The sequence below is a fragment of the Eptatretus burgeri genome, chromosome 9, assembly GCF_056783735.1.
Source record: "Eptatretus burgeri isolate ZD-2024b chromosome 9, Ebu_testis_v1, whole genome shotgun sequence".
Lineage (NCBI taxonomy): Eukaryota > Metazoa > Chordata > Myxini > Myxiniformes > Myxinidae > Eptatretus > Eptatretus burgeri.
Window position 1 is genome coordinate 66,886,785 of NC_140969.1, and position 12,815 is coordinate 66,899,599.

The 12,815-nt window shown below is 43.0% G+C and overlaps 1 protein-coding gene across 6 annotated transcripts in view; it reads right to left on the bottom strand.

Annotated features, from left to right (window-relative positions):
- LOC147020267 (uncharacterized) overlaps window positions 1-12,815 on the bottom strand; it is a 162,424-nt gene that overhangs the window by 16,656 nt on the left and 132,953 nt on the right. For all 6 annotated transcript variants that reach the window (XM_085895514.1, XM_085895513.1, XM_085895512.1 and 3 more), the window contains 2 exons: window positions 7,064-7,146; window positions 4,716-4,798 (listed from right to left, as the gene is read on the bottom strand). In XM_085895514.1, the coding sequence (XP_085751640.1) occupies window positions 4,716-4,798; window positions 7,064-7,146 (166 nt within the window). The remainder of the gene's footprint in view (window positions 1-4,715; window positions 4,799-7,063; window positions 7,147-12,815) is intronic.

A 12,815-nucleotide genomic window follows, 5' to 3' on the forward strand; every position in this document is an offset into this window, starting at 1 on the left:
TCAATTCAATTGAAATAAGATGTTCCTCGATCATAAACTGAAAAGACAGATGGATGGACGGACGGACATGAACCAATTGCTTAACCCCACTTTTTTCTTCGCGTGCATGATAATAACAATTCCCAGAAAATAAATTAAAAAAAAAACTTCTCACAATGTTCACTTTTGATTATACTCTATAAATAGCAAAAGCAGGTGCATTGGATTAATATCCCAAATTACAAAAGAATATCTCAAAAGTTTTTAGCGTTGAGACGAAATGCCACTTTCATCATGACTCAGGCAAAAGTCATATTTTAAATGATATTTTTCAAACAGCTACAAAGCCACCATTACATCTAATAATGCATCGTTTTTAGGCATGAGGAGTCATCGCACCATAATCACACACAAAAGCAAGAGGAAAATCAAAGGTGATAATTAAAAGTGTGGACACTGCTTCTCATTTCATGCTCGCAAATACAATCCATCACTTCGCTGATGGGTATATTAAGGGGGTGGGGGAGTTAGAAGGAGGGGGGAGCGAGGAGGGGTGGGAGAAGGGAAGGCAGGGGAGGGGGAGGGGCAAGAGAAGGCAGTGTGGGGCGAACTTCCGGACATAACCACTGTCCAGATATGCGAGGAGATAACCACCATCCCGGTATAACCACTGTCCAGATACGTCAGGGGAAGGCAGTATGAGGGAAGGCAAGGTAAGGCAGTGTAAGGGAAGGGTCCGTCTGGACAAAACCATCATCTGGACAACAGGTATTCTAAGGGGGGGTGAGAAAAAGAGGGAGGAGAGAGGGAAGGGTGGATGAGTGAGGAGGTAGGGAGACCGAGGAGTGGTGTGGGAGTGAGAAAGGGTGGAGAAAGGGAAGGCAGCATGAAGGGGGGGGTGTGGTGGGTGTGTGAGGGGAGGGGAGGGGAAGGCAGCGTTAGGGGAGGGCAAGGGAAGGGAGCAGGAGGGAAGGGCAAGGTAAGGCAGTGTGAGGGGAAGGTCCATCTGGAAATAACCACCGTCCAGACACGTATGGAGATAACCAACGTCCGGAGGTAACCACCATCTGGGCATAACCACCGTCCAGATATGTTCAGAGACAGAGACAGACAGAGAGAGGGAGGGAGAAGGAGAGAGAGGGGGAGGGAGAGAGAGGAGGAGGGAGAGAGGGAGAGAGATGGGAATGAAGGGAGGGGAGGGGTGGAGAGGGGGTGGTAAGGGGGGGTAAATTCCAGCAGATGTTACATCCAGGTTAATGGCACACACATTTTTGAATCACCCTGCCTGTGAAAAACCGGAATGACAGTTTATAGCTGGGTCGGGATTTGAACCCAGGCTAGACAGCTTCGAGCGAATGTGCATACCTCTTGGCTATCCTGCCATGATGTTAATGAAACGCTTGATGTTTTAAATTTTATTTGTATTTAACTATGCCGAAGTGATCGCAGAATAACACGGGGCCATCACAGGTGAGTGGCCTCTGAACATTGTTCAAGTCGTTCGACAAACAGTATTCAGTGACAGTGTGAATATTGTAGCACGCTCGCCAAGTGGCTTAAGCACTCCAACGAAATGGTTGATAAGGAACGGCTTGATTGGCACGTAATTAGCAAACTCCGACCGTCATATTAAACACACACCTCCCAGAGATGCCCGAAACATCAAATATGTGACCCTCCTGTACAAAACCAGTCGGAAGTCGCAAAAATTCAATATTGAGTTATTGGGTTTATTTGAAAGCTCATAAAATAAGCTTCACAACGGTGTATCATACATAGTGGTCCATCACAAACTGACCGAGATATCTTACGATGAAGTTTGAGAAACTATTGCTGGTATACGCTGCTAAGGACTTTGTTTCTCAAACTCGAGAAGCTAATATCCGGTTATTTCAATTTTCTCAATAACGTGTGTTGTAAAACTTCATCGTAAGATATCTCGGTCAGTTTGTGACGGACCACTATGTATGATACACCGTTGTGAAGCTTATTTTATGGGCTTTCAAATAAACCCAATAACTCAATATTGAATTTTTGCGACTTCCGACTGGTTTTGTACTGGAGGGTCACATATGTCTGAATTGGACACAAACATTTTTTTTCTCGTCGGAACTGCTGTTAAGTTCAATTCTAGTGCTTAAATTTTGTAATTCAGCTTAGTTTAAGAGATTCTCGACATTATGGTATGTGCGGAAATCAAATAAAGCCAGGAACGCTGGTGTCTCTGGGAGTTTATAAGCATTGCAATATATCCAGCGATTCATAGCTACAATGAACAGGCATTCGATAATGTGAGTGAGGAAAGTGAAAAAAAAAACTTTATTATTAAGAAATCGTTGTGGCCTGTTCCAAATCAAGGCATGGTTGAGCAAGCCAAAAAACATGGCGGCTTTAGACCTCAGCAAGGCAACCAGGATACACCTTAAGACCCCAGAGAGTGAGGTGGCTGAGGATGCACCCGATAAAGGAAATAATTAAATAAGGCCATCATCTTCAAAAGGGGTGTTTTAATTAACCCAAACACCCAATTTTCATTCATGCACTTCCTTGGTGTTCCCTTCGTATACATGCAAAGTTTCAGGCTGCTGGGGTTCTTGGTTTTGGAGTTATAGAGGACACACACACACACACACACACACACACACACACACACACACACACACACACACACACACACACACACACACACACACACACACACTCACACACACACACACTCACACACACACACACACTTATTAGTATGGATGCAGCACGAGGCTGCTGGGTGGCATCATCAGCTGAGGGCATGGTTGTGCCGCTGATGACATGCCCCCCCCTGCTGGTTTGGGCAAGAATTTGTCATTTCTTCAGGGTGCCGGTGATAGCTCGCCTACTCTTCACGAAGGACACTGTGGGATCTTTAGTATCTACCAAAAAATGTCGGCAGACGGGACGCCCGTTTAACGTCCATCCTAGGGACTGCACACACATTGATGAATCACCATGCCTCTAAAACACCAGCATGACAATTTATAGCTGGGCCAAGATTTGAACCCAGGCTAGAGAGCCAAGAGATGAGTGTGCGTACCTCAAGGTCATCCTGCCAGTCTTGAACACCACTGTACCTGGCAGTCACAACTGTTAGTTATGACTAACATTCTCAGCTTTGAATGATAGTTTGGGTGAAAACTTAGAAACATGCTTATTGTGGTATCCGTAATTACCCAGCACGCACGAATCGAAAAGCGGGGTTAAGGAATTGGTTCACTTTGTCCTCCTCTCCTGGTCGTCTATAGATATCAATCTATGATCAAGAAACTACTTAATTTCAATTGAGTTTTACATTTTGAATGTTGTATAACATGAATCGCAAAATGAATCGGAACACGAACCTGCAGTTTAGCAGTGATTTGGGTCTGGAAATGGCAGAATGTAAGGAATATTGTCCCGTGCAAGCACGGACACAGAAGATAATGTCCCAGTCCTGCCGGCACAACTCACGCGTGTTTACCTCGTCCCTCGGAGCTATCGTTCCTTCGATTCCCGTCGCGGTGTACTCTCTCATACGTTGGGCCGTCCAGAAGGATGATTTAAAGAGCTCAAAGGAATTCTTTCCCGACACACAATCTTAATGAGTTTGAATCAACCTGATTACGATTGCCTCCACGTGTTAACAACTGTTCCAGACATTAACACCTTGTTCATTCAGTTAAATCAAGCACGTGGACGATGGAAACACACAGCTCATCACGTATCACCTATCTCTCTACATCTCCCTCTCGTGGGTTTACATAGTATTATAGAACAATCCCATGCATTCCAGCAAATGCGATTCCAATCCATCCTGGAAGTTTCATCTGAGAATGTTCCAGCATCTTCATGAATCTCACTTGGCAGTTTACAGTACAATACTGCCATCTACAGTCAAAATTAGCTCATTACATCAAGTAGTAATATTATAATTTACCACAAGCTATTTGGGCTGGGGTTACCACGAGCTGTCTAGTTTAAGAGATCCGGGATAAACAAAACTTATAACATGTAACCATCAATTTTAATCGTTAATATACAGGCATTTACTAATGCTCACAACATCTATCTTTTAACTGACATTAACCCTATCTGGACTGGAAAAGATGCACCCCCCCCCCTCGTCGATTTTTGTGATAACTTCCAAACCACCACCAAAATAGCCTAGCCCAGATAGGGTTAAGGAGAGACTACTGCATATCCAATGAGTACAAATTAGATGAAGATACACAAAACATGAACAAGGTGAAGCAGTTCCATCAATCTCTGAAGTTTATGGTACCTCATACAGATTGCAGATGAACGTCTTGTGATGAGGTAAGCAGAAGGCTTGCGATGGCTACAGAGTTCTTGTATTTTCTGTTGGACAATCTTTTGCCTCATATACAGTGAACTTTGAGCGTTACTAAATGCTACTGTGGGGTGCCTGTGTGACCCATGCATAAAACCTTGTTTTGTCATCTCTGGGGAAACCTCAGAAAACTGGCAAAGCAGTTGCCATGGCTGTGCCAATTCACCAATAGCCATGAAAGGGACATAAAAGAGTAATAATTTATCTCAGGCTGTTAAAGCATCTTAAATAGCTCCTGTACAACTTGAATGCAATAACACAAATATGTACACCACGAAAGGGAATAAATGTGCAAAGGTCAATCCAAGTAATCAAAGTGCTACTTGTGATGATAGCACTGACTGCAAGAGGATTTATCGCAGAAAGTATTTACCTGTTAGGGGAGAGATCAATGACTCTGCTGTCTTCGGACAACTCAAGGAAGCCTGGGGGGTTCTTTTGGATGTGTTGAAGGAGCTGAAAAGTGGGGGGAAAAAATCATCAAAATGGTCTTTGTTAAAACATACAGTGGCCTGCAAAAGTATTCACCTCTACTAATAATGCCACATTTAGATGAATTACAAATTATGTAGAAACAATTTTTCCAAATTAACTTTTTTATTGATAATTGAAGATATCAAAGTAAACACTGTTATAGTTGAAGGAGGTTACATGTCAAGAAACATGTACAAATCAAATCAATTTCACTGGTTGCTAAAGTATGCAGCCCCTTAAGTCAGTACTTAGTGGAACCACATTTTGCAGCAAAGATTGCTACGAGTCTTTCTGGGTAGGTCCCAACCAGCTTTGCACAGTGAGATGGTGAAATCTTTTCCCATTCTTCACACGAGATTTTCTCTAGTTCTGCCAAGTTTGATGGGTCGATCGATGGACTGCAATGTTCAAGTCTTGCCACAAATGTTCAACTGGGTTCAAGTCAGGACTTTGACTGGGCCACTCAAGAACATTAATTTTTTTCTTATTCAGCCACTCCAGTGTGGCTTTATCTTTGTGCTTCGGATCATTGTCCTGCTGAAATGTTAATGTCGTACCCAGTTTCAGATTCAAGGCTGACTCGAGCAGGTTTTCATCAAGGATTCTCATGTACTTTGCACCATCCATTGTCCCTTCTATCCTGACAAGTTTGCCAGTCCCTGTTGATGAAAAACAACCCCATAACATGATGCTGCCACCTCCATGCTTGATAGCAGGGATGATGTTGACTCGGCAGGGGAAACATGCCAACAGCAAGGTTGAGGGACAAAATAGAGGGAGACTTGGACGGATACGGAATGTGGGGAAGGAGAGCAAGGTGAGGACACACAGAATGAACAAGACAGACACAGCCACAAACTCTCAATCACAGAAGTGGAAGGAAAAAGTGGGGAGAATTAATGTTGGTATTAAAGATCATGGATGTGGATGGAGGAACTGTTATGATGGTGAATAGCCATCTTGAAGCCCTGGAGGGAATAATTATATTAAAGACAATGTGGAAGTAGATGCCACAGGTGGGAAGGTACAAATGAGTGGAGGTGAGCAGTGAGTCTGGAATTGGAAAGTTTCAACAGAAGGGGGGACAACAGAAAGGGCAGAGGGTGCAAGACCAGGAAGGAAGCGGTTGAAGAAAGAGAGAACACCCACATGGCTGAGATGTGAAAGAGATACGAGATCTACAATGTGAAAGAAAAGAGATTTTTTTTTTGGAGAGATTCAGCTTCACCATGGGAGATACCAGTTGTTTGAAGGTCTTGATTTCCATGGAGTCAAGCTGAGTAAGATGTGTGGCAGATTGTAAATAAGCCTATGACATCTCAAACCAGAGAGTTGGTGTCAAAGCCACCCAATGCTCGCCTGTTTATACATTTATCGTTTTTAAAAGACGAGTCTAATAATATTTTTTTATAAAGCATTGCAGTGAAGTCTGATTCAAATAATTTTAAAGCAATATATGTATTTGTATATTGTAATCAGTAAAAAATAGTGTGGTAGATAAAAACATTATAAAGGAAATAACTTGCACCAAAAACTTTAACATTTTCATGCTCACGCTCATGCTGACGCTCACGCCAGGGGTATAGCTATAGCTCTCTGTTCTTCGAACAGGCGAGCTAAAATTGCTGCTTGAAGCACTTCTACAGATTTGAAACTTCCTTTGTTGGATTCAACATGTTCTCTCACAGAACCCTCAACATACTCAAGAAATGTATCAGGCATCCTTGGTCTCTCCACAAATTATACTTTGTGACCTCTATGTATTAAAATCTGTATTTTTGAAATATTGGCATTGTTAAAGCCAGTTGCTGTAATCTTGCCACAGCAGCATTAACAAAATAACTAACCCATAACCCAAGCAAGTACAGATCGAGCCGTGTCGAATCAGGCTTGGACTTGAACCAGAAGTTTGTTTTTGTGAAAACAAGTTTGTTTTATGAAAATCAATGGCTTCCTTGCAACCAAGAGCCAATCATCATCAATATATCACACTGTTTGCAGAGCGTGTGTTATGCTGAAACAATCTCTTTGCAAGGGTTACAATCCTGGACAAGTTGCCACTCCAGCACAGGATAATATAATAATTGGGGATAAATACCACTATCAATGAAGTACAAAAATAAAAGTTTTAAAATGAACACCAAAAACACCAATCACTGTTCTTTTATCTGAGGCTCAAGGCACACATTTCCTACGTCAGCTGACATGGTACATATTATGATCTAATGAGTCACAAGTCCAACTCACAATCGGTGGATTTCTTGATTTCTTGGCTTCCACTGGGTTATTGAAGTGAAAGGTGTAGTTTTCTCCAAGCACCAAAATGTCCCCTAGTAGATGAAAAAGCAGAATGAACATGGAAGAAGCACATATTGAAAGAACACAGAAGCAAGAAAAAATATTCCATTATTGTGTTTGCAAGACCAATATAATCAAAATTAACAAGAGATTATTGAAAAATATTTTGCATTCTATATGTTGCAATTTTAAAAGCAGATAGTTCTTAAAATACATGAAAACTCACTTTCAAGATGTTATCATCTTCCTCCATATCTTATTTGTTCATATCCAAAAGAGTGCAATGTCAAATGAACTTATGAGGGAGTCAAAATAAGTGCGATGCTGAAATTTTTCAAAATATTTCAGACAAAAACACAACTTCTATTCCAATGACATCAGAATTAGCTCACCTACTGCAAGATAAAATGTGCGACAGTAGCTGAAAATTGAACAGAAAAAGGAGAGTAGCTGAATGTCTGTGCAGAGTTTCGTGAGTGCAGGGCCAATCCTTTGTGTTAGTGGAAGTGGGGTGAACTTATCGCTCGGTTAGGTGTGGGAGCATGGGTCGGAGCAGCACGTTGCTGCGACCACTTTCCGTCGGTACTCCAGGGGCCTCCATCTAACCATCCCCCAAGCAGATGCCTGGCCTATCCCCATCTCCTTGAGATGCTACTCAACCTGCTGCCACGAGACTGACCATCACGGAAAGTTTGACCAGCAATAGCCAAGGATTCTCCGGAGAGACCTGGTACCGAAAGAGTTAAGCCTTTATCTCAAATCCTTGGTCAGAGTCCAAGTCTCACATCCATAGAGCAAGACTGGAAGCACCAAGGACTTCATGACTCGGACATTCGTCCTCCTGCATAGGTACCGACAGCGCCACAGCCCATGATACAGTGAATCTATGACTCCCCAGGCCCGACCCAGACGTCTATTGACCTCCGGCTCACAACCTGCGGAGACATGAATATCACTGTCAAGGTAAGTGAATCTCTCTGTGACCTCAACATCCTCAACACAAACAGGTACAGACAAGATGGCAGCATCGAAGATGTCATTGGAAGCCTGGATCTCTGTTTTAACCCAGGAAACCCATAGTTCCAGCTGCTCAGATTCCTCATTCAGTGCCTCAAGGGCCCCCACAAGGACATCTAGTATTTCCACAAGGATGACTGCATCATCTGCAAAACCAAGGTCCGAGATCTTGACATTCCCAAGCAATGCGCACAGCTTGATCTCTCTGACATCTTCTCCAAAACCCAGTCCATGCAAGTGTTAAAAAGTGTGGGAACCAATATACACGCCTGACGAACTCCAGTAACAACTGGAAATAAGTCGGAGATGGAACCACCACATCTCACAGCACTCTCAGTACCAGGGTATCGTTCAGAAATCAGATTGATCTGTTTTGGTGGCACCCCATGAAGACCGAGAATCCTCCAGAGTGCATCCCGATTCACTGAATCGAAAGCTTTGCGGAGATCAACTGAGGTAGCATGCAGCCCCTGCCGAAACTCTTGTCTGCATTCATTGAGGACCCGGAGAGCAAGGATATGGTCGATCATTGACTTCTTTGGTGTAAAGCCCAACTGCTCCAGGCACTGATGCTCGAGCAGATGATGACGAACCCGATGAAGAATTATCCTAGCAAAGACCTTGCCCAGCACTGAGATCAGCGTCACCCCTCAGTAGTTGTTGCAGTCCAGGCAATCACCCTTCCCTTTCCAGAGAGGGACAACGAGACCCCTTTTCCAGTCTGTTTGGAGTACAGGCATCATCCCAACTGAGCACAGAACTGCATGCAAGGACACCAGTACAGCATTTCCACCAGCCTTGAGAAGTTCAGCATGGATGCCACAGATCACTGGGGCTTTATGCCCTTTGAACTGGTTCACTGCAGCCTATGCTTCCACAAACGAGGGTGGTTCACAGTTGATTTGAGGGTCAGCAATGGGGAAGTAGTACCCCTGACATCCAACTCAACAGCCGGTGGGTCAGCCTGGTAGAGCCGCTCAAAGTTACCGGCCAGGCGGACGTTCACTTCGGATTCCTCTGTCAAGAGTGCACCACCCTCTGCTCCAACAGCAGCACACTGAGGGCAACATGCATGCAAGAATTCCATGCATGCAAGATGCATGCAAGAATCTCCAACAGCATGCAAGAATTCCTCCATAACCAGGACAAGAATCACTCATCCACAGGTGATGCTCTACCCCTTTACAGATTCCTTGCACATGGGCTTCCTTGTCCGCCCTCAGCGCATGTTCAGTTTTACGTCTCAGCTCCTTGAACTTACTCTCCTTGGAAAGCCACATCAACAAACCTTAAAGTTCTTGAACACCAATCATATACTATTGAAAGGATATTAAAGACTGAATTATAAACATTTTATACTTTACACAATGATACACAAGGAACTTTGCTGCAGGAGGAGGCCATTTGGCCCATCATGCATGTGCTTCAACAACCCCAGTGCAATCAATCTTCCACACACAAGCTATCTACAAGTCCCACCAATATCCCCACACCACTATATCTCCAATGTATTCAGGTACCTATCTAATTCCCACTTAAACTTATCCACCACCTCCACTGCCACTACCTTTGTGGGAAAACCATTCCATGCATTAACCACTCTCTGAGTGAAAGACCCCTGCTTTAAAACTGTCATAACTCTAATCCTTAAATTAAAATAAAAAACAGGAATAATCTAAATGGGAATTATAAAAAGCAACATCACGTCAGGAAGTGTCCATCCTCTTTCATTAGAATGCTAGGCCTGGTGTTGGCTTAACGGTTAAGGTGGCTGGCTTAAGATCCTAGCGTCTTGAGTTCAAGCCCCTGGCGTGCCGTTGAATCAACACCAGATATGGTTGACTCAGCCTGTCATCCTTCTGAGGTCGGGAGAATGAGTGTCAGCTTACTGATAGCAGAATCACTGATTGCATCAGCAGCACAGCTGTTGCCACATTAAGCTGGAGGACCTGTCTGCCAGCGCTGTTCTTTAGCGGACTTTAAATATCCCATAGTCTTTCGCGAAGAGTAGGTTCCCTGAACAGATTACAAATTAATTCCTGCCACCTTCAGTCAAACGCTAGGCCTAGCCAGATAGTTCATGAAAGACTTTGGTGGAAAACGATCCTGCAAGAAGGTGGGAATAATTATAGTCATAGTAGTAAAAGTAGTATAACAAGCAGAGGAAATATAATAAGTAGAGTAAGTAGAATAAGTAGAAGTAGAAGTAGAGGTAGAAGATGTGGAATAAGTCAAGTAGAAGTAGAATGAGAATGAGAAGTACATCAGTCCTTCCTTGGCATACCTGAACTCCGATCTACCGATAAGGTCTTCATCTGTAGTTTGTTGGAGTACTGCTCTCCCCTCTGGGCTGGCTCCCCTGCCTCTATGTTTGAGTGCGGGGATCGTAACTGCTGAAATCTATATATCTGTGTTCTTCCTGACATCTTTGTTCCTTTAACACCTCTCTTTAATCATTGTAATGCTTGCTTTTTCTTTGCTTTTATCTATTTTACTCTATTTCTCTTTCTTTATCTGTCGAGTGAGATGTTAATTCTTGCAGAATTTTTTCTTATTGCACTGCGCTAAGTTTGAGGGTTGAGGAGTACCATCTGAAACCCAAATTCTATCCAGGTTCCTCCTGATGACTCCATCTTTGCTCTTTACTTATTCGGGTTCCTTTGGATGACTCCAACGCAGTATTTGGTCTTCCGTTTGATCACATCTTGCTCAGTTTGACACTATGGAAACCAAGGCCTTCAAGAAAAACACCACACTGTTTTTTTCACTTCCTCGATTGTGACTACCACTTTCATCGTAGTGGGCAAGCTTGCGTGCTCCTGTGACCCAAAGAGCTATACTGACGGGAGCTTTGCTCCTGGTAGGACTTACCTAGCCAGGCAGGTCAGAGGGTAGAAGCGAGACTCCGAGTACCACACTGTAGTCACATCTTTGGGGGTAGGAAAATATATTTTCCACCTGGCCGAGGTACCCCCACCTTCACAGTGGTCCCATGAAGAGTGTTTCCTCGTTTCAGGACTAGGTGAATGGCACCAGCCAGTCTTCATCTTCTTCGTCCTGGTCTTAATTGTCTTGTTCTTCTTTTCTTCTATTCTGACATTTCTAGTCTCAGTTATTCTGAATCTTTCTTGTCCTGTCTCTCTGAAGGGTACCAACAAGCTCGAATGAGCTAAGATTCTCGTCCTCTTAATGATGACGTCATAAAAACGAATATGACGTCATTGTGATGTATCAGGTTTGCGATAAATTATCTGTGCTAATGCCCGCCCGGCTTGATTCCCGCAAATAAAATTCAAACAGCTTGCCTAGTTTCGGAGATAATTTTTTAGGCGATTTCCATTAGCGGAGATATTTTGACGTCATAACTTTTTTTTCTAGGAGGAATTTTCAAAATCGGAGATGGTTACTGTCTGCACAGGATATTTTTACATATATATGCCAAGTTTCAGGAAGTTTCGATGAAAACTGTAGGCTGTGAAACAAATGAAAGAAAAAACAAAAAATGTCAAAAAAATAGGAATGACGTCATAAAAATTGATATGACGTCATAGTGATGTATTATATTTTGGTAATTCATCTCTGCTAATGCCCTGCTCGATTCCCACAAACATAATTCAAAAAGCTTGCCTAGTTTCAGAGATAAATTTTTAGCCGATTCCATTAGCGGAGATATTTTGAGTCATAACTTTTTTTCTCGGAGGAATTTTCAAAATCGGAGATGGTTACTGTCTGCGCAGGGTATTTTTACATACAGGGGGCTGCAAAAGTAGGTATACAGTAATTAATACTGGTATAATCCTTACTGTATACCTCCTTTTGCAGCCCCCTGTATATACGCCAAGTTTCAGGAAGTTTCGATGAAAACTGTAGGCTGTGAAACAAAAAAGTCCACAAGAACAACAACGTGAGTAAGACTTAGAGATCCCCCACGAGGATCTAAAAATAAACTTGTTGCAGGTCATGGCGGCATGGTAGAACAGGATCCCGAGCTCTTTGGTAATGCTTTTAGAGGCTGATCTATCAAGGGATGTAAAATGTCGAAATGGTTGGACTGCCATGGACACGCATGAGGGTGGTCTGTGCAGCCATTTTTGGTTGCATTCCTGAGGCCATCAGAGTGGCATTGTATCTGTGTTCTTCACATGTGACATGTCTTCACATGTTTGACAATGTGTTCGCATGAGTTTGTGGGACCCTACTGAGTGTCTTGGACTGGCTTATGAAGGGTACCTTTGACTGATTTCTTCTTTTTCTTCTTCCTTGTGCACTACCTTTTAATGTTTCATGTATTTTTATCACTTTGAATATGGTTTTATAATGTAAGAATAACAGATCTCTACCTGCACATGCCAATCCATCAGCCTATGCGCAGTGATGCTCAAATCCTTTGAATATTTGTTTCTCCATTGTCAGGAGCTTTCACTCCAACTTTTCTTCTGTGCAGTCTTTTGTTCAGCTTAACTCACCTGACCTGTTGGCTCCATCTGAGTGTCAGTTGGACAATGGCATCTCCTCAATTTCTTTCAAGTTACCTGGTTACATTTTTCACAGACTTGATCCCCCTCCTTCTTATGGTCTTGGTATCTCTGTTAAGGACTCTCTACCTTGATCTCGTGAAAATTATCTTGAAAGTGGTTCTCATGAGATTATATGTTTCCACTTTGCTCTCCTGCATTCAACAACA